Here is a 24,605-nt window from a genome sequence, read left to right as displayed (position 1 = left end):
ACTAGTGGAGAATACACTTGCTGCGCTGTGACAGTTTTGTCATGGGCTTGTTTGCGGATCGGCTGACAAAAGTGTCACCCGGGTGCTATGTCGTAACATGCGAGCATCTACGTATATATCCACTGCCTGGACAAGACTGACGAAACAGTCGCGGTGACAATAATCATCCATGCGCGCCAGCTCTTATGATTTGTTTGTATAATATATGTGCTTGGTGCCCACAGGTATGAGCAATTTCCCTGAAACCTGCAATTTCCGGGTTTGGACACCTCTCATATCTGTGCAAATCTCCTCTCCACTTGCATGCCCACGCGAAACTATCTCTCTGCGCAGACATGTCGTGCACTTACATTTACAAAGACAGATCTTTGCGACTGGACGGGTCTTTACAATTGTATCGATGCAATAGGTAAATAGTGGCCTCTTACATCTGGGCTCAAAGATTTCATAGTTCAGGTCAATATTTTTAAGATGTGTAGTGTACGTCAACACAACTAGTTCTTGTTTTCATTTAAAATTGCGTCATTCACTTGCACCTCTGTGCGTGAGGCAGCCATTTTGCATACAGTTGACATCACAGTCTTACATAGACTGTGGTTGACATAGTGTGCAGGACAATGATGAAGTGGAACAACTTTGCTCATTGACATCTTTGATAGTACCAGGTAGTGGCACATGTGTTTTGTTTATTGTGTCTGTGTCACGGGTACTGGTAGTATGGGGACAGTGTGAGAAATAACGTGTCATGGAACTAATATTTTTAGGAACTGCGTCGTGTTATCCAACAGCAGACAGAAGCGTTTCTTGTACCCTTTTACGGTTTGAAGGTACGTTCAAGGTGCTAATTCAACTGATCAATCTAATTGTTTCTCAAATCCATCTCGATATGACAGATAACATTCCATCAACTCTTCTTACAGTGTCAGACAGGGGAAGAACTTTGATATTGCAACTAATTCACTTGAAAAATATTTGACAACAGCAAGGTCTAGAATCTTCAATAATTGCGCATGTTTCCATATTTTCCATACTCACGCACTTCAGCAACCTCGCATAGGATAAATTATAATTGTCAACTTTGCCTTCCAGATTATCGTTTACATATAAATACAACTTTTAGTGGTTTCCTAAATTGCAGATGGCAGAATCTGGATGTTTGATTGTGGAGAAGGATCTCAAGTTCAGTTACAGAAGAGCTCAGCAAAGCCAGGACGTATAGAGAAGATATTCATAACTCATCTTCATGGAGATCACGTATGTTGATATTAACAAAACAAAAAAACTTTAGATGAACATTCATTACTTAATAACAAATGTGCATTAATGAGCAACTGAATTACACACATTCCTCATCGTGTTGAAATCCTAATTCCCTTTTGTTGATGAGATTCACAACTGCATGGGCGCTAAAAAAAGACATAGAAAGCACTGGATAGCAAGGGTGATTGTGTTCGTCAGTGTGTTGAACTCAAATATTGTTGACTGGACATGCACAGATGGTTCAGGACATGAACTAAGTATGATTGAGCTTGGGTGATTACAGGTAAGAACCATCATTACTACAAATTAGTCATTCAATCACCTTATGACAATGCGGGAGTAATGGGCGATTAATTTTCTTTGCTGGTATACAGATTTTTAGCAAAACTCTATTGGCAAATAAACTGTGTATGTAGCATATCATGGGATATGTCACCATCCTTTGCACTGGAAAGAATGATGGTAGATGTTGCACGGAATTCAGCTCATCATGCTTCAGTGTCCCCATGTAAGAGTACAGCCATTAGGCTGAACTCTGCCCAGTTTTCCATTGCCTTGTCTCTGCTGATGTCAGTGTGTTGTGTTGTATTGAAGTGGCACTAAGTATTCATCTGTCACCATCCTTTTTATATTCAGAAGTTTTGTCAGACACCTGCTGTGTTCTGCAAATAAGCATAGCATGTGGATGGCCTTTGTAAGTATAGACCTTATCTTTTGTGTGAATGTATGCACTGGTGAAAAATAGGCCTATCTCAAACATGCATGGATGTACACAATGAATGCGTGTCCTCACATTGCCGCAGTGGTGTGACAATCCATTTATTTATACATCAGTTTGTTACATGCAGTTTGTTCCATAAAGTAGGAAAGGGCTATGGTAGGTAAAACTACAGAGGATAGCAGTACTCCTTAATCCACCTCAGACAGCCCGAAACCACACTGACAACAAATGGGTATGACTTCATAGTCTTGCCAGGAAACTAAAGTCCAGGAAATATACTCCAGATTTTTACACTAGGAATACTGTTGCCCACCTTCTGTTCAACAGTAAAGATAAGGTTCCACCTTTGGAATAGAGTGGACTTTATAGAATTTTCTGCAATTTGTGTAGCAAATTACATGTAGTTGAATATGGTAGGGCTGTAACTATGAGAGTGACTGGGCATGAAAGGAGTAAGAGACAGAAAAATTCCACCTTCACTGAATATGCTCTGAATGAATGTCATTCATATTGTGTGAAATGTGATGTTCTCCATTAAGGCACTACAAGCAGAAAACTAACATAACTTGAAATTGTGGCCATTAATAAACACCAGTCAAAGAATTCTGAACTGGTTCTTAGTGACTAAATACAGTTCCATTTCCCACCCCTATAAAGTAGCAGAAGCCAGTCATTATTTCTCTCTCCAATAGATAATTAGCTTGTTATTACGGATCCATTTCCACATTCCATAGACTACTTTCTCCCATCCTGTGTCCTTTTGGTATGTTCGTACATTCACCAGTTTACTGAAGAGTCATTCCATGTCAAGTCAACACACTTTAAATAAAAATTTTACCTCACCCTCTTAGATTTTGCTGAAAGTTGGTGCTGAAACTAAGAAAAATACCAAATTTCAATTTTTTATCTCAAACCATTCCTGAAATATGATCATGTAAACTTTTCAAAAACTGGCCAAAAATGTGTGGACGGACTTCTTTTAAATTGCCCTAGGAGCTGCCCTAATTGAGCTAGAGAACTGGGAAAGGTGTCATTTTGCAGCATTTTTCATGCTCTTTCCAGTGATAGACAAAAAAACATAGCTTCTAATTAATAACCTTTTTCAAAATGGTAATTAATATTTTGATTTAAATTTTTTACAAAAAGTACATAATTGAAAATTTTCAAAATATTTCCATAACTACTTCATACTGTTGTAAATCACATGGCAAAATAAAAATGTGGGATGATGGGTTCATTGTTAAAAACAATTTATTCCGGACTCTTGTTTTTCACTAATGGCCCTAGTTTGATCAGACTGACCTTTAAGGTAGTAAGTCAGTAGAGGACCGTATACATCGGGCTTGATGTCTGTACAATAATTCAGAGACTGGAGCCATTGTTGAGATGTAATCTGCATTGTTACCTTCTAAGGCTTTGTGTGCCTAAATCATTATTGTGCACTGTGGTTTTAGTGCAAATCACTTGTTACCTCTGTGTTGACCAGTCTGTATCTATTATATTTAATAGTTCATTTTCAAGTAAATCTATACATTGAAGGACAGTTTATAAGTGGTTTTTGTGTAAATATGGAACCAAGTAAAAAGTGCAGTGCTGTAAGAGTGCAGTGTTGTAATCCATTGAAGAAGTCAAATCATTTTATTAGAGACAGAAAAAAACTGAGAATGTCACAACATTGATGCCCAAATTATTTCCTCAAATACCAAGTGGTGCCAAGATTTGTGATAAGCCGGCCGAAGTGGCCGTGCGGTTAAAGGCGCTGCAGTCTGGAACCGCGAGACCGCTACGGTCGCAGGTTCGAATCCTGCCTCAGGCATGGATGTTTGTGATGTCCGTAGGTTAGTTAGGTTTAACTAGTTCTAAGTTCTAGGGGACTAATGACCTTAGCAGTTGAGTCCCATAGTGCTCAGAGCCATTTGAACCATTTGTGATAAATGTAGGAAAGATGTAACCAAATTGAAAAATACACCAGAGCCCATCAGTGATGAAATGTTGCAGAAGAATCTTCTGGATCAGAGACAATCATCCGAGACCAAGACCCTGACTTCACTCCAACTTCAGTAGCTGTTAAAACATCTAGCCGTTACGCCAAATCAAAAGTGAAGAAAATCTCATCGACACGTAAACTTTTTGTTGCTCCTGAAAATTCGTCAGATACTGATGAATCCGTTCTTGAAAATCTTAAAAGAAACTTTAAAAATTCTATAAGTAGAGCAAAAAATTAACGATTCTTAAAAGTTTACCTGAGAAGTGCAGTGTCAGGAAAATGAGGGAATTTAATGCTCCTAATTACATTGTTCGGCAGTCCAAAAAAATTTTGAAAGAGAAAGGGTTCATGGAAGGTCCAAACCCAAAACCAGGGAAGTGTTTTACCAACAAAAACTGTACATTCATTTTATGAAAATGATGAAGTTAGCAGGGCAATGCCTGGTATTAAATATTGTGTGACAGTTGCAGAAACAAGTGGAAATAAAACAAAAATATCAAAAAGACTTATTTTGTGTAACCTTAAAGAATCTTACAAGCATTTTAAAGACAAGTTTCCTAACATAAAAATAGGTTTCTCTAAATCTGCTGAGTTGAGACCAAAACATTGTGTATTAGCTGGCCGGAGTGGCACACACACTGTCTGTGTGTGCACAACTCACCAAAACATAAAATTAATGATAGAAAATGCCAAACTAAATACAGTAACAAACGGCAGCTTAAACAATTATAAGCAGTGCATTGCAAAAATGCTTTGCAACCCATCATCAGTTGATTGCAACTTGGGAAACTGTGAATACTTCCCGGGAGAAACTGTCATACGTAAAATTTTAATAGACTCTTTACATGAAACCTTAATTGAACAAGTTCAGTTCCGACAGTGGATGTCACTTGACCGATGTAATCTGGAAATTGTTCTGAAAACTTCTGAAGAATTCATAGATTTATTTTGTAGTAAGATGTCGACTTTGATTTGGCATGACTTCATTGCCAAGCAACAATGAACATTCCTTAACTCCAATAGAGAAAACCTTATGGAATCTGAATTTGTTGTCATATGTGATTTTTCAGAAAATTATAGTATAGTTCTACAGGATGAAGCACAGTTTCCACTGGACAAGACAACAGATTACCATTCATCCTTTTGTTATATATTACAAACAGGAACACAAAATTGGGCACATGAGCTTTGTCATTGTTTCTGATTGCCTGGAGCACAATACAACTATGGTTTACACCTTTCAAAAGAAGCTAATTTAATCTCTAACAAATAAATTTCAAAAGATTCCAAAAAGATATACTATTATTCTGATGGTTCTGCTGCTCAGTATAAAAATAAGAAAAACTTCCTGAACCTTTGTCTTCATGAGGAAGACGTCAACATAAAAGGTGAGTGGCACTTTTCAGCCACAGCACATGGGAAAGGGCCTTGTGATGGAGTAGGGGGTTCAGGAGAGAGACTGGCATCTCGTGCAAGTTTGCAAAGGCCATACCAAAATCAGATACAAACTGCACGAGATCTATTTGAGTGGGCAGTAGATAATATCACAAATGTTGATTTTGCATATTCCACTCAAGAAGACTAGGCTGCTTCAGAAATATTCTTAAAAAGCCGACTTGAAGAGGCATTGACAATCAAAGGAACACAGCAATTTCACACTTTCATTCCCAACACTACATCATAATTAATAGTCAAATACTTCTCAGGTGATATGCAGAGTTGGGAGAGGGAAGTAACTACATCATCAGACAAACTGAAGTTACAAGATGTATCAGGCTTTGTCACCACTTTATATGGCAGAATCAGGTGGCTTGGGTGCATTTTAGAGAAAAATGAAGAACTTGATGAAGTGAAAATAACTTTTCTTCATCCATGTGGACCAGCTAAGTCATTCTCTTATCCTGCACATGCAGATGTCCTGTGGGTATCAGTTGTGGATGTTCTCACAAAAGTGAATCCATTTACTCCGACAGGGAGAACATACATTCTTAATGAAAGTGATGTAAACCAAACCCAGTCAGCTTTATTAAAATGTAGTATGTGAAGTTCCAAGACAATTTATTGGGAAACTGCTTTCAACTCAAAACTTAATTTTTGTCTCAAGTTAGTGTTAATGTATATTTTATAGAAACTTGTTTCAAAATTATTGTTAGTACCTATTGTGTTAAATTTAGCTATGTACAGATGCCTGTTACTCAAAAACAAGCATTACGTATTTAATTTGTTTAATAGTTCAATTTCAAACATCATGGACCAGAACTATTATGTAAATACTTGTACTTATTCATAATTTATTTCAATTTGTAGTTAAATGCTAAATTTTTTGTTTTTGTTATATCGGTTAATATACTGTTAGTGAAGTTGTATGAAATTAAAATAAGCAATCAACTTAATTATAAAATATGCAGATTAGTTTTGGTTTAATAAGGTGATGTTTTGATATTTCTAATAATTTTTTTACTTACCTTTCAGTATATTTTAAAGAAATTCCTGTTTGTTAAAGGTCAGTTTAGTCAAACTAGGGCCGTTAATGAAATACAAGAGTCCGGAATAATTTTTTTTACCAATGAACCCATCATCATCCCAGATTTATATTTTGCCATGTGATTTACAATAGTATGAAGTAGTTATGGAAATGTTTTGAAAATGTTCAATCATGTACTTTTGTAAAAAAAATTAAAATTAAATCAAAATATTAATTAGTATTTTGAAAAAGGTTATTAATTAGAAGCTGTGTTTTGTTGTATATCCCTGGAAAGAGCATGCAAAATGACACCTTTCCCAGTTCTCTAGCTCAATTAGAGCAGCTCCTAGGACAGTTTTAAAAAAGTCCGTTCACACATTTTTGGCTGGTTTTTGAAAAGTTTACATAGCCATATTTCAGGAATGGTTTGAGATAAAAAATTGAAATTTGGTATTTTTCTTAGTCTCAGTGCCCACTATAAGTATACCAACTTTCAGCAAAATCTAAGAGGGTGAGGTAAAATAGGTGTGTTGATTTGACATGGAATGACTCTGAAGTGTCTACTTTGCCTACTTGCAACCAGTTCTACACTTCAAGCTACACTACAGATCAGCTTGCCCCTATGGTGTACATTCCACAAAATGATATAGATGCAAAAGTTCTCGATGTTCATTCTTTTCCTGCCTGTGCACACATGATGTCAGATGCTGTGTTGTCATTACATTACGGGACAAAGCTAAGATCTGGTGTGCAGGTTGAGTTGACTCGGTATGATATGCTGTTCAGGAAACTACGAATGTGTAGCAACAAGCAAGGCACAGTTAGTGTAATTAACTTTCTGAAGAGCTGAGACTGGCAGTAGTGTTTCATTGTGAGGCTGCCAATAATACATATGCAAGTTTGAGCTCCTTTTTTGTTTCAAAACATAAGATTTCTGCAAATGTTCATGAAACTGGAAACTAAATTAAGACTTACTTTTGTCAGTTATCTGAAGATTAATTACTTTGTATTATGTGGCAATATCTTCTGCCACATTAAAAAGAAAATATTACTCCCTAATTCAAATATTGGGGACTTTCTTAACACTTCACAAAGTCTCTACATTTTGTAATCGAGCTATCACACAGACGGATAATCTGAAGACCCGAAAGACTTCTCTGTGAAATTACCTTCTCTGAATTGAAGCGTGCTTCCTTCGTCCTTGAAAGACATCATGAAAAGAAACGTGCAGCAAAAAGCACTATGAAAGACTTGTGTGCACCATAATTGGGCTTATTGTATGGGGATATGGCTGCTAAACAGTGTACAAGGTTATGCTTTCTTCCGGGAGTGCTAGTCCTGCAAGACCTGCAGGAGAGGTTGTGTGAAGTTTGGAAGGTAGGAGATGAGGTACTGGCGGAATTAAAGCTGTTGTGCTTGGGTAGCTCAGATGGTAAGCACTTGCCCGCAAAAGGCAAAGGTACCGAGTTAGTCTTGGTCCCACATACAGTTTTGATGTGCCAGGAAGTTTATCAGTGTTCACTCAGCTGCAAGTGAAAATTTAATCCTAGTGTACAAGGTTATCAGTACAGATCTACACCTGTGGGCTTTGCTCATGCCCCTTTTTTTTCTTTCTTTTTTGTTTTTGGAAGAAAAAAAAGTAAAAAAATTCATGCCAAATGCAGGCGAAGGTTGGTGAAAACGTCAAGCATATGTTGGAAGTTGAACTGTCCAAGGCACAGTGTGAATGTTTCGGTGTTTGTGATTGAGATGTAAGTCCCCTGAGAAGGCAGAGAGATCATGCAATCAGTCAACTTACATACTTACTTGAGCGTGTCAATTTTTGGAGGTACTGAAGTGGAACAGTCAGATAGCGTCTGTCATAGGTAAAGGAGGTGGCAGATTTAAATTCGTAGTGAGACTACTGGAGAATTGCAACCAATCTACAAAGAAGATTGTGTACAAACCTGTCCTGTTCATGCACTTGCATACAGAGTAATACCAAGGTAACCCAGAAATTAAGTTTTAAACAGTGTAAAATCCCTGATGGAATGTAACATTATTATGAAACGGGTAGTTGCTACTCACCATATATGGCACAGAAAAAAGACTGTCGGAAAGTGAGCTTTCAGCCAACAAGGCCTTTGTTGAAAAACACACACACACACACACACACACACACACACACACACACACACACACACACTCTCTCTCTCTCTCTCTCTCTCTCTCTCTCTCTCTCTCTCTCTCTCTGCCAGAGGCTGTGTGTGTGTGTGATTTTTGAGAAAGGCTGTGTTGGCCACAAACTCATTTTCCAACATCCTGTTTCTTGTGTATCTGCAACTTATCTCTGCTGTGTGGTGAGTATGCTCCTATTCTTTTCAGAAATTTTTCCTATTTTTTTCTATTCCTTGAGGGTATTTTTGTTCTGTCATTGCAGCTACAAAAATGTGATTTTTTTCACCAGACAGGTTTCACTTTATTGAGGTAAAGCATCATCAGTGGTCTGTAATTAAGTTAATTAACAGACCACTGATGATGCTCTACGTCAAAGTGAAATGTGTCTGGTGAAAAAAATTCATTTCATAGTTGTGATGGCAGAACAAAAATCCCCCCACCCCCTTTCCAAGAATTGTAAAGCAACATATGAACAATATGGACACACAAATGAAGATTTTTCCATTTATAGCATAGTTTTAGGCCATTCTGATGTCAAACCTTTAACATGGCTGACAGTGTATGTTCCAGAAACAGTGATTGTGCAAAACTCTGCTTTCATTTTTCGCACATCGTATAGTAAGTGCCATGCTTAGACACAACCTGGTGGCATAGTGTTACTAGACCTTTGGCTAATGTTTAGCCAAAAACCCAAGTTCACATAGGGTACATAACAAAAGTTTCACAGTAATCAGAAACTTCATGACAGTCAAAATGGAGCAAGGTCATCGACAGACAGAACAGTTATCTGTTGGGGTCAGTGAATGTAGGATAGAGCAATTACTATTACACAGAGAAGACTTCTTAGGTACCTCAGAATTATGCAGGTTGTGTAACTTTTTATAAGGCCAGTTCACCCAGCAAGTTAGATTGCCAGTCTACATTTTATATCCTCTCTACTTCGACCATCATCAGTTATTTTACTCCCTAAATAGCAAAACTCCTTTACTACTTTAAGTGTCTCATTTCCTAATGTAATTCCCTCAGCATCACCCGATTTAATTTGACTACATTCCATTATCCTCGTTTTGCTTTTGTTGATGTTCATCTTATATCCTCCTTTCAAGACACTGTCCATTCCGTTCAACTGCTCTTCCAAGTCCTTTGCTGTCTCTGACAGAATTACAATGTCATCGGCGAACCTCAAAGTTTTTACTTCTTCTCCATGAATTTTAATGCCTAATCCGAATTTTTCTTTTGTTTCCTTTACTGCTTGCTCAATATACAGATTGAATAACATCGGGGAGAGGGTACAACCCTGTCTCACTCCTTTCCCAACCACTGCTCCCATTTCATGCCCCTCGACTCTTAAAACTGCCATCTGGTTTCTGTACAAATTGTAAATAGCCTTTCGCTCCCTGTATTTTACCCCTACCACCTTCAGAATTTGAAAGAGGGTATTCCAGTTAACATTGTCAAAAGCTTTCTCTAAGTCTACAAATGCTAGAAACGTAGGTTTGCCTTTTCTTAATCTTTCTTCTAAGATAAGTCGTAAGGTAAGTATTGTCTCACGTGTTCCAACATTTCTATGGAATCCAAACTGATCTTCCCCGAGGTCCGCTTCTACCAGTTTTTCCATTCGTCTGTAAAGAACTCGCGTTAGTATTTTGCAGCTGTGACTTATTAAACTGATAGTTCGGTAATTTTCACATCTGTCAACACCTGCTTTCTTTGGGATTGGAACTATTATATTTTTCTTGAAGTCTGAGGGTATTTCGCCTGTCTCATACATCTTGCTCACCAGATGGTAGAGTTTTGCCAGGACTGGCTCTCCCAAGGCCATCAGTAGTTCTAATGGAATGTTGTCTACTCCCGGGGCCTTGTTTCGACTCAGGTCTTTCAGTGCTCTGTCAAACTCTTCACGCAGTGTCTTATCTCCCATTTCGTCTTCATCTACATCCTCTTCCATTTCCATAATATTGTCCTCAAGCACATTGCCCTTGTATAAACCCTCCATATACTCCTTCCACCTTTCTGCCTTCCCTTCTTTGCTTAGAACTGGGTTGCCATCTGAGCTCTTGATATTCATACAAGTGGTTCTCTTCTCTCCAAAGGTCTCTTTAATTTTCCTGTAGGCAGTACCTATCTTACCCCTAGTGAGACAAGCCTCTACATCCTTACATTTGTCCTCTAGCCATCCCTGCTTAGCCATTTTGCACTTCCTGTCGCTTTCGTTTTTGAGACGTTTGTACTCCTTTTTGCCTGCTTCATTTACTGCATTTTTATATTTTCTCCTTTCATCAATTAAATTCAATATTTCTTCTGTTACCCAAGGATTTCTATTAGCCCTCGTCTTTTTACCTACTTGATCCTCTGCTGCCTTCACTACTTCATGCCTCAGAGCTACCCATTCTTCTTCTACTGTATTTCTTTCCCCCATTCCTGTCAATTGTTCCCTTATGCTCTCCCTGAAACTCTCTACAACCTCTCGTTTTTTCAGTTTATCGAGGTCCCATATCCTTAAATTCCCACCTTTTTGCAGTTTCTTCAGTTTCAATCTGCAGTTCATAACCAATAGATCGTGGTCAGAATCCATATCTGCCCCTGGAAATGTCTTACAATTTAAAACCTGGTTCCTAAATCTCTGTCTTACCATTATATAATCTATCTGATACCTTTTAGTATCTCCAGGGTTCTTCCATGTATACAACCTTCTTTTATGATTCTTGAACCAAGTGTTAGCTATGATTAGGTTATGCTCTGTGCAAAATTCTACAAGGCGGCTTCCTCTTTCGTTTCTTCCCCCCAATCCATATTCACCTACTATGTTTCCTTCTCTCCCTTTTCCTGCTGATGAATTCCAGTCACCCATGACTATTAAATTTTCGTCTCCATTCACTACCTGAATAATTTATTTTATCTCGTCATACATTTCATCAATTTCTTCATCTGCAGAGCTAGTTGGCATATAAACTTGTACTACTGTAGTAGGCATGGGCTTTGTGTCTATCTTGGCCACAATAATGCGTTCACTATGCTGTTTGTAGTAGCTAACCCGCACTCCTATTTTGTTATTCATTATTAAACCTACTCCTGCATTACCCCTATTTGACTTTGTGTTTATAACCCTGTGGTCACCTGACCAGAAGTCTTGTTCCTCCTGCCACCGAACTTCACAAATTCCCACTATATCTAACTTTAACCTATCCATTTCCCTTTTTAAATTTTCTAACCTACCTGCCCGATTAAGGGATCTGACATTCCACGCTCCGATCCGTAGAAAGCCAGTTTTCTTTCTCCTGATAATGACGTCCTCTTGAGTAGTCCCCGCCCGGAGATCCGAATAGGGGACTATTTTACCTCCAGAATATTTTACCCAAGAGGACGCCATCATCATTTAATCATACAGTAAAGCTGAATGTCCTTGGGAAAAATTACGGCTGTAGTTTCCCCTTGCTTTCAGCCGTTCGCAGTACCAGCACAGCAAGGCCATTTTGGTTAATGTTACAAGGCCAGATCAGTCAATCATCCAGACTGTTGCCCCTGCAACTACTGAAAAGGCTGCTGCCCCTCTTCAGGAACCACATGTTTCTGGCCTTTCAACAGATACCCCTCCGTTGTGGTTGCACCTACGGCATGGCCATCTGTATCGCTGAGGCACGCAAGCCTCCCCACCAACGGCAAGGTCCATGGTTCATGGGCGGATCATCATCATAACCATCATCATAACCATCATCATCAGTTAGATTTTCACAGCATGTCACAGTGGTGTGACGGTTGACAACCAAGTCTTAATATAGAAAATATAAAGTTGTGCGCTTTACAAAATATAAAAATTTAGTAGCCTTTGGCTTTCTAATTGATGATTGTAATTAAGGGAGTGGGTGATTGAGAGGGATTGGGCGGGGGGGGGGGGGGGGGCAGTCATATATAATACCACTTGGGAGATATGAATTAAGTACACTCTTGTTCTTCTTATGTTTCTTTTTCATAGATGTATCCCATATCTTCATAGGGTTGACTTGTAAATCTGGCATTTGACAGTACTAATGGTAGAGGGTGGTTGGATGCCATTCAGTGTTCACCAGGGAAGTGTGCTGGGACTCTCCTAATTCATGTTGTGTGTTAATTATTTGGCAGACAGTATTAATACTAACCTCAGACATTTTGCAGATGAAACAGTTGTCTATAATGAAGTACTGCCTGAAAGAAGCTGCACAAATGTTCAGTCAGATCTTGACAAGATTGCAAAGTGGTTCAGAGGAAGACAACTTGCTTTAAATGTTCAGATATGTGAACTTTTGCACTTCACAAGACAGAAAAAATGTAACGTCCTTTGAGTACAATATCCATGAGTTGCTGTTGGGACAAATCAGCTTGTAACATACCTGAGAGTAACAATTGTACAGGTGTCAAATCAAATGCTCACAGTGGCTCAGTTGCAGATAGAGAAAATAGTTATGCAACCTATAAACATGTGCCACTGATCCTGTTTGCTCCGTATGTAATAGATTTTTGTAAAATTCATGAGGATTTATGTAGGAAGAATATTTCCTTAACATAGAGACCAATTGGTTACAACAGAAGTACCATGTTTGAAAAAAAAAGCATTAATTGTTTGTGTTTCAGTTGTTTGGTCTGCCCGGCCTGCTATGCACTCTGTCGAACAACATGAGTGAGAGCAAGAGTGATATCTTGCTGGAGATTTTTGGCCCCCATGGATTGAGAAGATATGTAAGAGAATGCTTAAGTCTGTCAAGATCCATGTTGAATTTCAGCTATGTGGTCAGTAAGTCAGGTTTCTTTCTTCCATTTTTGCAGTAATAATTCAAGTGTTTGAAATTTTTAAACCACATACAGGTATGTTTTTCTTCAATTTTTGTCAGAGCTGTTAAACTATAAACCACATGTAACGGTTTCATATGATTTCTTATTCCAGTGGTGCTCTTCTTTTTTCTTCTCCTTCTCAATATTTTTGATTCGTACATTTTGCTCTTTCCTCTGTTTCTTGATCCGTGAAAGTGATTTTTATTTCCAAGTATAAGGATCTTCTTTAGTCTTGGAGCAGTGGCAGGTTGGCTGTGGCTGGGACCTCTTTTCTAGTCTTCTTGGTCTGTTAGCCCATGACTGCCCCTTTCTTCCAGTTTTTAGATTTGGTCTCATCTCTTATGCCTTTTAATGTGTGTGTTTAATGTTTATTATTTCATAATTTGACTCCCCTGTTTGGATCCGTCCACTTTTACCAGACCCTCTTTCTTCGGTTTGAATTGAGGGGCTGATGACCTAGCTGTTTGGTCCCACAACCCCTCTGTCAATCAATCTGTTTCTTGCTGATTATTTTTCTATACTTTACTTTTTTCTTTCACTTGAAAATCCTCAGAGTTCTCAGTTTGCTCCTGAAATCTTCTGGCTTGGATATCTCTATCAGAAACATTAGTTTTTTGTAGGTCCATTGATCCACTTAAATCATGGAATATTTGAGCACTGACAATCATTCTTTCCTTCTTGTCCCATCCAGTAGGTCTCTCCCCACCCGAGGCTCTGGGCAAATTTGCCGAAATTTTTCCAATTTCCTAAACTGGTCCTTTTCATTCATCCCTCTCTCCCTCTCTTCAACCCTTCTGCCAAGAGAAAGAGCCACTGGTTCCAAAACCTGATGCATGTCCACATCTTTTGTGTTTTTTCTCCTGCCGTCACATGGAGAACAGATTTTTCTCTCTCCATATTGTAGTTTGAGGCATTGACTGTTTTTGTTGGAATATTTGTTTTGTTAGTCTGCTTTCCTCTGTTCCTCTTATGTGTCTGCAGAGTGTGCCTGATTTCTTTCTAAATTGTGTATGGAAGATTTTGGAATTTGCTGTAGAGTTGTTTGTTGTGTCTTAGTACGTGTTTCTGATTTTCTTATGGTTTTGAACCCTGAATGTTCCGACAGAAACTGGCACCCGATATTAAATATGGAGGATCAGCAGTGGAACCCGACCAGCACAAATGTTTTGATAGTCAAGTGAAGCAACAGTGTGAATAAGACTTGTGAAATTCTGATTCTGCTAGAGATTCCCTTGTGAACGATGTGCCAGTTCACTTGAATAAGTTAGCTGGTTGTTCTCTTATGAATATCATTACTTGCTAAGAAGTCTTCAAGCCTGTGTTAACCCAGCAGGCACAGATCTAAGGTATGGTTCTCCAGGTTGTGGAGTCAAGTTTGTTGCTGCCCTTTACACCCTCCCCCTCATCCCTCATACTCCAAGCCTAGAAATATAACTTGTGATCTGACACTTTTGGTATGCCACTGATGCCTATGATTTTAATAAAAATAACAGTAAAATATATAAAACATTTTAATGTGGCAATAAGCTCGGTCGGTGGCCGAGCGGTTCTAGGTGCTGCAGTCTTGAACCGTGCAGCCGCTATGGTCGCAGGTTCGAATCCTGCCTCGGGCATGGATGTGTGTGTGATATCCTTAGGTTGGTTAGGTTTAAGTAGTTCTAAGTCTAGTGGACTAATGACCTCAGATGTAAAGTCCCATAGTGCTCAGAGCCACTTGAACCATTGTGGCAATAATAAATTGTTTAGCTACAATAAAATATAATGTTTTAATTTTTTGATCAATATTATTATTATGAATTCCTTTCTTTCTCAGACGTTATGTCTGATTAAAAATGGAAAGTGACGCGGATCTTGATCAAGCGTGACTTCCTTTTAACTGTACGGTATATGTTCCATTGCATTTAGGAACTTTCGGGTAATTGAACAAGTATCAATAATTACAGATTTCTGTAGTTGTATATATAAGTTTGGATGTAGCTGTATTGTGTTGATGTACTGGTGGATATTGTGTGGTATGACTCCTGTAGTTGATAGTATAATTGGTATGTCAACTTTATCCTGATGCCACAGGTCCTTGACTTCCTCAGCCAGTTGGATGTATTTTTCAATTTTTTCTCCTGTTTTCTTTTGTATATTTGTTGTATTGGGTATGGATATTTCGATTAGTTGTGTTAATTTCTTCTTTTTATTGGTGAGTATGATGTCAGGTTTGTTATGTGGTGTTGTTTTATCTGTTATAATGGTTCTGTTCCAGTAGAATTTGTATTCATCATTCTGCAGTACATTTTGTGGTGTATACTTGTATGTGGGAACATGTTGTTTTATTAGTTTATGTTGTATGGCAAGTTGTTGATGTATTATTTTTGCTACATTGTCATGTCTTCTGGGGTATACTGTATTTGCTAGTATTGTACATCCGCTTGTGATGTGATCTACTGTTTCTGTTTGTTGTTTACAAAGTCTGCATTTTATATTGCCTTTCCTTAGCCACGTGTTGGATGCGTCTTGATGTGTGGCTGTGTTAGATGATACGGGTGCTTGGCATGTAGTCTTTTCTTCTTCCAATTTACTTTCTTCATATCTGTTGATGTTATGTGATCTAAAGGGTTGTAGAAGTGGTTATGAAATTGCAGTGCTGTAGCCGATGTATTTATATGAGTGACTGCTTTGTGTATTTTGCTAGTTTCTGTTCGTTCTATAAAGAATTTTCTTAAATTGTCTACCTGTCCATAATGTAGGTTTTTTATGTCGATAAATCCCCTTCCTCCTTCCTTTCTGCTTAATGTGAATCTTTCTGTTGCTGAATGTATGTGATGTATTCTATATTTGTGGCATTGTGATCGTGTAAGTGTATTGAGTGCTTCTAGGTCTGTGTTACTCCATTTCACTACTCCAAATGAGTAGGTCAATATTGGTATAGCATAAGTATTTATAGCTTTTGTCTTGTTTCTTGCTGTCAATTCTGTTTTCAGTATTTTTGTTAGTCTTTGTCTATATTTTTCTCTTATTATTATTATTATTATTATTATTATTATTGTTGTTGTTCTCTTTGATCCAGAGTTGCAGTTCAGAATATTTGAAAAGTATTAGTCACAGAATTGATGTGAAAAGTGTAATGTGGGGTAGGTCTCAAAACTTTGACATCATCATAATTTCCGTAATGTAAAAGTGAAATCTGCACCATTGTCAGCAGTTCACTGACCGGTAAAGAGTGTGAGCACAGGCCTGCAGACTGTGGCTATGTGGAGGGTCTTTCTCTGCCTGTCTTGCCTGACTGGGCTTCCTGCAGTTTGCTGGTTTACCTGTGGCCTCTCAAACTGTCAGATTCGTTGGTGGCGGCAAGTACGGTCAGTCTCTGAGTGGATGCTTTTCGAGACTGGAATGTTCACTGAAGCTGGTCGGGATGCAAGCCTATAAGCATAAGGAAGCAACTGGAAAATAGCCTGTGTTAAACAAAGCTGTTTTGAAGACTTAGTTTTCATGCTAGTCTGCCTCCATAGCCGAGTGGTTAGTGTGACAGTTGATTGTCCAGGGAACTCGGGTTCAATGCTGAATACAGCCAGGGATTAATTTTTTTTTCTGTGATGGAAGGACTGGATTGAGGCGCATACAGTCTTGTGATGCCAGTTTAGGTGCTACCTGATGGAGAGCTAGCGGCTCTGAGGTCGGAGTGTCGACTACCAGCCGGCTGCTGTGGCTGAGCGGTTCTAGATGTTTCAGTCCAGAACCGTGCTGATGCTACGGTCACAAGTTCAAATCCTGCCTCGGGCGTGGGTGTGTGTGATGTCCTAAGGTTAGTTAGGTTTAAGTAGTTCTAAGTCTAGTGGACTGATGACCTCAGATGTTAAGTCCCATTTTGTTGACTACAGCCGGGAGTGCGGGATGCTGACTCCGCGCCACTCCGTAATGTATTCAATGATGACTGACTGAGGATGACATGGTGCTCAGTCAACTATAGCACAGTCTTCAGGGCCTGACAGCGAGGATTTCTTCTCTCCTTTAATTTTCATACTAATTTATTCACTGAAAGTTAGCTGTCAGATTTGAATATTGACACATGTAAAAATGCAAACATATTTACTGAACATCTTTTGTTTGAGGAGGATGGGAATATGAACTTCCATCATGATTCCTCATTCTCTGAATTGATATATGTTAGTCAGTGCCAACATCAGCAAAACCTTTATCATAAACTGCTGAGCCTTTGACGAATTGCAACTGTATTAACTCCACCTGCCATAAGGAACTCAATGATGCCACATTGCTTCTGTCAGCCGTGAAACTCTAAACCTCTGTATCTGCTCTGGGGAACTACTGTACAATATGTGATAAGTAGACTAGCATGAGAATGTCACGGGCGTTTGGCAACAGGCGTATCCTTCCCCCACTAGGGTCGGAGTGACTGGCCCTTCTGTTTAGCTACCCCCTACCTATTCTTCTTTCCTCCCTAAGGAAGAAACAAATAATTCCAAAAGTTAGGTGAGGTTCTTATATTTTTTAAAGTACTAAGAATTTTTCCCACTGAAGGCGGCTGATTAACAGCAGTTCTGTCTCATTATTTTATATAGTTATTAAGTGAATTTTCCCTTTTGATATTATTGGCTTAAAGCATAACAAAGAAAAATTATCACATTAGTGTAAACCTGGATTGTTTTAGTAGGTTCACGAGTTGATAATAGCTCAACATCAGTATCCTGATGATTGGCAAGACTGGAAAGTGGACAGCGATGACGACGGACGTCTACACCCGCAGGAGATCGGAGGTCGAAGTATAGTGTGTGATGATAATGGTGTGTGGGAAGTGTAAGTCTGACACAGCACCCACTGCTTTGCTTACCTAAACAGTACAATTGGCACAGATTTTGTTTTCGTTTTTCTCAAATGAAATTTTTAAGTTCACAAATTTCAAAATCTTCTACATTCTCATGCTAATGAAGGCCATAGAAGCACAGTCTTTTCTGAGTGTACATTGAGCAAATGCGATTCTGGTATCTATAGTAGGTCATCTTTGTTAATCCTGCCTTTTTATTTCTTGTGGTGACATTTCCATGAAACTTTTATCCCTTAACACACATTTTTTTTAGAAGTCAACTACCAGATTTCATATATGTGCTTTAGTAGCATGTTAATAACCATTTATTTTCAAAACAAATGTTAACGTCATCCAGTGTTTTATCTCCTTAGTGGCTGAATCTCCAAAAATGCTGTAGCATGTATTTTTTTATTTCTGATTGAGAAACCAAATACCAGTTTTCATAGTTTTAGTTTAAAAATTATGTTAATACTGGCATATTTTCAAAAAAACTTCCCTCCTCTGCTTCACCCCCTTATAGATGGAATTTCAAGCAATCCCGTACTGATCGATGCTTACAGTATAAAATCCACAACCACCCCAGATTTCAAGTTTCTATCCTTATCGGTTTGGGTTTGGCAGTGCTGAGTCAGTGAAGCAGCCGGGCCCCATTTCACCCCCTTAAGCTGTCGGTACGTGGACCGTGCTTTCTGTCAATGTTGTGTGTGCCGAGTTCACAGTGTTGCCGAATGCTCAGAAACAATGTGACACATGCACAGGGTATACTTGACGCAACGTGATATACGTGATCGCAGTGTGCTCCAGAGGCAGTTGTGGGATGTTTCCAGTTCGTAAATCAGACTGTTTACGAAATGGGTGCACATAAAATACTTGTGTTAGCTCTATTAAAATGCACATCTCCTCCACTGCCCATTTGCCAGTGACGTAGTTTTGTCTGTAGTATACATAAATAAAAACTTCAATATCCGTGGACATGCTTTAAGACAAAAAGGAAAGTAGCATGTATAGTCAATAAGGACATTGGCTTATAAAAGTTCCATTACAAATAGAGTGATAGAAATTTACAATAGTTTTCCACATAAGATAAATATTATTTCATTGTTCTCATTTTGTAGCAAAACTGTAAGATCAGTCTTCCTTGATCACTGTTCCTATTCAGTAGCAGAATCTTTAGAACATTTAAAAGAAAAAGGGGTAAAATATCTTACTACAAGTAGTGCAAGCTGTCCCGCGGATTAAGCCAGTCGAACAAGCTTGTGCCTTGAAAACAGCACACGTATATTTACATAACGTTGAGTATTATAGTACTACGGTATATTGATAATTTTCACTTATGGACCGTCTGATAGCAACTGAATAAAACACAATTTTAGTGCCATATGCGTTTCGCCTTTATTTTCTGCAAGGCATCATCAGTGGCCTGGAATATGTACATATGTTAGCTATTTTATTTACATTTTTGTCACTGTGCCTATAGGTTATAAACAGTTCTGGTGGTTGGTATTTCCTATTAAGTAGTAATGTTTTGAACTGTACTTACAGGTTGCGTGAAGTAAGTGAAAATTATCAATATACCGTAGTATTACGCGCAACTGAGGAGGACAGGACCACAAAAGTTGAAGAGTATTATAGTATATACATATAATAAACTACTCATAAAGTATCAGAGCCTATTAAAAAATGCAAACATTAGAAAGAAAAAAAATACTATTTAGTTGTACTGGGACAGGACCACCCATTACATCTCACTTCTTGTTATGAATCTGTAATGCTACTCACTGCTCGAAAATGACCGCATCTCTGTGGCAGCTGGTCTTATCATGTTACCATTTCCTGAGAGCTTTAATCATAGCTGTGTTACTAACTGAAATTTAATTGTAACAAATTGTACCAAGAACAATGTGGTTCTGATGGATCGTCAATGTGCTGTTGCCTTCAAATGCAGTACTCTCATAATATGCAAGTTCCAATAATTCATGGTAAAAGAATATGATGTTTCTCATCATTTCATTATGACAAATCATACAATTGATGATGGGTTGTGAGAGATTCTCAATTTGCTGGTTCTCAAAAATGGTGTATATATGTATGGGCTTCAACTGATTGCCAATATGGTGCCTTGCAACTCCATACTGAAAGGAGATGGTGTGCGTGTGACATAGGTGACGTTCTGCCATCTCATTGGTTGATGTCCAGATGCATGTTTAGAATATCTGAAATGCTAGATGTTGCTCTGCACATTCGGAAGGATTCTCCAATGTGCTATTCCATGTTACGATGTCAGAAACTCGGCACTCTCAACATTCAGTGTTCGGATACACAGTCTATGTGCCGAGCTTTAGCTTTAAAAATCCTTTTGTAATTAAATATTTTTGTAGTCATTTCATCCCCCATTTAATCTGCTTAGGTGTTGAATTTCCAAAAGCATTGTTTTTTTATTTGTAACGGAGAAGTCAAATACCAATTTTCATAGGCGGCTTTAAAAATGTTTTCGTAGTTCTATAATTTATTTTCAGGAAAGCATTCATTCAGTATTTCATCCCCATAGGGGTTAAATTTCCAGACATGCTGCAACACACATTTCATTACTCTGACCGAGAAACCAAATACCAATTTTCATAGTCCTATTTTCAAAATTGTCTTGACAGGGACATATTTCCAAAAAGCATTTCATTCCCTGGAATTTTGAAAAATTCCCTCGTAAACAATGCTTACAGTATAAAATCAGCACTCCGGGTGATAAGTCAGTGAGTCAGGACATTGCCTTTTATATGTACAGATATAAATGAATTTTGATAAAGATTTTCTTGTATCATCAGTTTGCACTTAGTATCCTCTCTACTTCAGCTATTAGCAGTTATTTTGGTTTCCAAATAACAAAGCTGATATACTAGTATTAGTGTCTCATTCTCCAATCCGATTCCTTTGGCTTCACCTGATTTAATTCAGCTACATATCATTAGCCTTCTTTTACTCTTGTTGTTCACTGTATAACCCGATTTTAAACACCCTGTCCGTTCTTTTGACTGATCTTTCAAGTTTTTTTTTGCCCTCTCCTTTCCCAATTGTAGTTTGTGCACTGTATCTGATGACCTCATTGTTCAAGGGATGGTGAACTGTGATCTTCCTTCCTGGATTTTAATGAGGTGAAGAAAGTAAAGTTGCAAGGCATATGTCAGATCTGAAGTAGCACTCAATGTAGCTATGATTGTTGACGAGAAACTGTTCGGTTAGAAAAGTGCATTACAGGGCTGTTCAAAAAGAGGGAACAATTTCAAACATTTATTGCTTCCAATTTACAAAAGATAGAAACACAATTCCAACATTCCTGAAAAGAGAAGAGTTCAAATTTTTATGCATTCAATGTGAGTGCCATGTTTCACGATAAATATCAAAACAGTGGCTCATTTCCTGCCACACACAAAGCAGCTGGTCTCTCACTATTGAATTCACAGCTTCAGCAATGCAATGTCTCAGACTTTCAAGAGTGTCAGGCATAGGGTGGATAAAAATGTGGCTTTTATGTAACCCTGCAGATAGGTCACGAGGTGTGAGGTCTGGAGACCTGAGAGCCACCGATGATGTTCATCTTGTGCTTCTCCTCCTCTTACAATCCAGCGTCATAGAAGGGTCTCATTCAGGTAGTCAGATGTGCCTAGAAAATTTCTCTAAGACGAGCTGCTTCGTATGTGGTTGGAAATGAGCCACCATTCTGATATTTGTCATGTAACACATGGTGCTCACATTGAATGCATAAAAATTTCAACTTCTCTTTTTCCAGGAATGTTCGAATTGTGTTTGTCTTTTGTAGTTTGGAAGCTGTAAATGTTTGAAATCTGCTCCCTTTTTTTGAAATAGCCCTGTATTTATGTGTGAAGTAGTAATGAAAATGCAACAATCGTGTTAGCTTTATTTGTTGATATTTTTCCAAGACGGGCCCGAAAATAGCATTTGCTTGATCAGATGTGTTTCATTAATGCTGCTTGTTGCTAAAAGAAATTTGCCAGTTTTTCCACAGTATTTGAAGTATCTGCATTTTTGATTCCTACTATTTAGCTGACAAAACTGTGGTTACAGTAAATTTTGTGTGTAAGAATTTGAACACTCAAAGCTTGTGTTCGTCACTGATAGCTGTTCTATATAATGTACGTGCCTGTAAAAGTTGGGTACTAATAATAATTTGGTGAGGTGTATGGGTATTATATATATTGAATGCTACAAGCACATTACGAAAAATAAACTAACAGTTGCTGTCAGTTTTTCCATCAAGTTCTCTGTAGCTACAGTATTTTCACCAGGCTGTTTTAGCTATTATTTATAAAGGTCATTCTGGAAATACGATATTCGTATCTCTACATTTTGGTATTAGTAGATTAAAAACAGCATTTCTTTATAAAATTGGTGTACAATTTATGGTGGTTTTTTGCCTCTTGTTTGTGTTCTGAAGTCTACTGCTTCTGTCTTTGTTGTTAGAGAAGGTTGGAGTCCTGGTTGCAGATTCATTTGTTGCAGTTTTAGCCTTTTATGAACCCAACTTTTGCTACACTGGGTTTGTGTTGCAATTTACCTCACTAATGTAAATTCCAAAAAAACTTTGTAACTATTTTCAAGTAAGCTTCTGGTAAAAAAACCTGTATGTCTGCAGAGGTTACTGTACGACATTCCCTCATGAACTTAACACGATGGTCTTTAAGCTAGAATTCGTGAAGCAAACAAGCTTCTCAACATGAGAATATTCCAATCAAATGTTCGTGTCATGTGGCAGTTTCAGTGGGCAGAGCGCAACTGTGCTGGCGGGTGCAGCCTTGCACAGCATCCCATCATTCGGATTTGTGGTGACTGAAGCGGACAGCCCCGGACGGCTCGACGTCGAGAAGCTGAAGCGACTCTGTGTGCCCCCTGGACCCCTCTACGGCAGGATCAAGGCAGGCCACAGTGTCGAAATAAATGGAAACACTGTATCCTCTTTTGTCAGTACACTGTCTTATTTTCTGAGTTAGCTAGTCTTTCTTATAAAAGCTTGTGTTGTAGTAACTCTGTATCCAATTTCCAAATATTTTAATCTCAAAATTTAAGTGAACTCTGAACCTCCACTTTACTGCTGCATGTTGCGTGGACCTAAAGGCAGGAATCCATCAATGCAGATGGGTTCATATTCTGGCCTGCCCTGCCAATGCACTGCCCTTTTATACCCTGTGCATGCAATACTACTGCCATCTGTATATGTGCATGTCATTATCCCGTGACTTCCCTCACATCAGTGCATGACCTAGCTGTCACAGAAAATGCAAGAATTGCAGATTTCCTCTCAGCACTTGATGCCAAGACAGGTAGCCCTCTGTGTCTCCAGCAACTCGCGCAGCAATTGAGGTGCCGAGTCATTGTCATGCATATAAAAGAGGGACTGAGAGCATTGATGATTGTGAGATGAATCCTCCCTCAGGACTACAGAGTACATATATGGAAACATATGACACACAAAAAAAAGTATTTTGTGGCTGCAATATCAATAAGTCATCAATGAAATCTGTAAATGAGCTCGTCAGGTCAGTTCGAGAGCTATTAGAGTGAGAAATGGCGGCGTCGAGATCTGGGATCGGACAGTAGCCGGGTGAACTGTGTGCTCATCCCATGCTGCTCCTTACTGTATGGCTGAGGATGTATAATGTATGCATTTGAAATTTTTTGGTGACAACGTTAAGCTACAACTTGTCTTTATGTAGTTGTTTAGATTAAATCATCATCAGGCAATAATATATTGTCAATGTAATGTGGGAGAATGGTTCAGTGCCATCGAAACTACGGGCGTAACTCAATGTCCTCTGTATCGAGGATCTCGATTTTACGATTTCAGTTTGTTGACATCAGATGAATGAGTTATGTTCAGCAGACTGAAGTACAGGGTGATCAAAAGTCGCTTACATCACAAAATGTGTTTGTATATTACTTTGTAACCCCACATACTTTATATTTAACAACGAATGTTACGAACAATCTGATGGTGTCGCCATGGGGAGTCCTTTGTCTCCCCTGGTGGCCAATCTTTTTATGGAGGATTTTGAGGAGAGAGAGCACTCGACTCTGCCACTTTTAAACCGACAGTATTTTGGCGGTACGTTGACGACACTTTTATAGTGCGGCCTCATGGTCTGGACCGTCTCCAAGAATTTTTACGTCACATGAACTCCATACATGAAAACATAAAGTTTACCATGGAGATAGAGAGAGATGGTTGTCTGCCATTTTTATCCGTCTTGGTGCGACGGAAGAGTGACGGCACACTTGGTCACTCGGTGTACAGAAAGCCCACTCATACAGACCTGTATCTACAAGCTACTAGTGGCCACCATCCAGCACAAACAATGGGCGTTCTCAAAACCTTGGTCCACCGTGCCCA

At 38.6% G+C, this 24,605-nt stretch overlaps 1 protein-coding gene across 3 annotated transcripts in view; it reads left to right on the top strand.

Moving 5' to 3' along the window:
- The first annotated feature begins 656 nt into the window (after window positions 1-656).
- LOC126215042 (zinc phosphodiesterase ELAC protein 1-like) overlaps window positions 657-24,605 on the top strand; it is a 70,477-nt gene continuing 46,528 nt past the window's right edge. The window contains exons 1-5 of one of the 3 annotated variants that reach the window (XM_049941679.1): window positions 659-827; window positions 1,139-1,254; window positions 13,198-13,353; window positions 18,056-18,198; window positions 22,974-23,166. In XM_049941679.1, the coding sequence (XP_049797636.1) occupies window positions 746-827; window positions 1,139-1,254; window positions 13,198-13,353; window positions 18,056-18,198; window positions 22,974-23,166 (690 nt within the window). In that variant the 5' untranslated portion in view covers window positions 659-745. Of the gene's footprint in view, window positions 828-1,138; window positions 1,255-13,197; window positions 13,354-18,055; window positions 18,199-22,973; window positions 23,167-24,605 lie in introns of all 3 variants that reach the window. The other 2 variants (XM_049941681.1, XM_049941680.1) reach the window with 2 other exon arrangements.

Source organism: Schistocerca nitens, chromosome 12 (assembly GCF_023898315.1).
Source record: "Schistocerca nitens isolate TAMUIC-IGC-003100 chromosome 12, iqSchNite1.1, whole genome shotgun sequence".
Classification (NCBI taxonomy): Eukaryota; Metazoa; Arthropoda; class Insecta; order Orthoptera; family Acrididae; genus Schistocerca; species Schistocerca nitens.
Note: the sequence above shows the minus strand (reverse complement) of the source record. Positions and strands in the feature narration are given on the sequence as shown.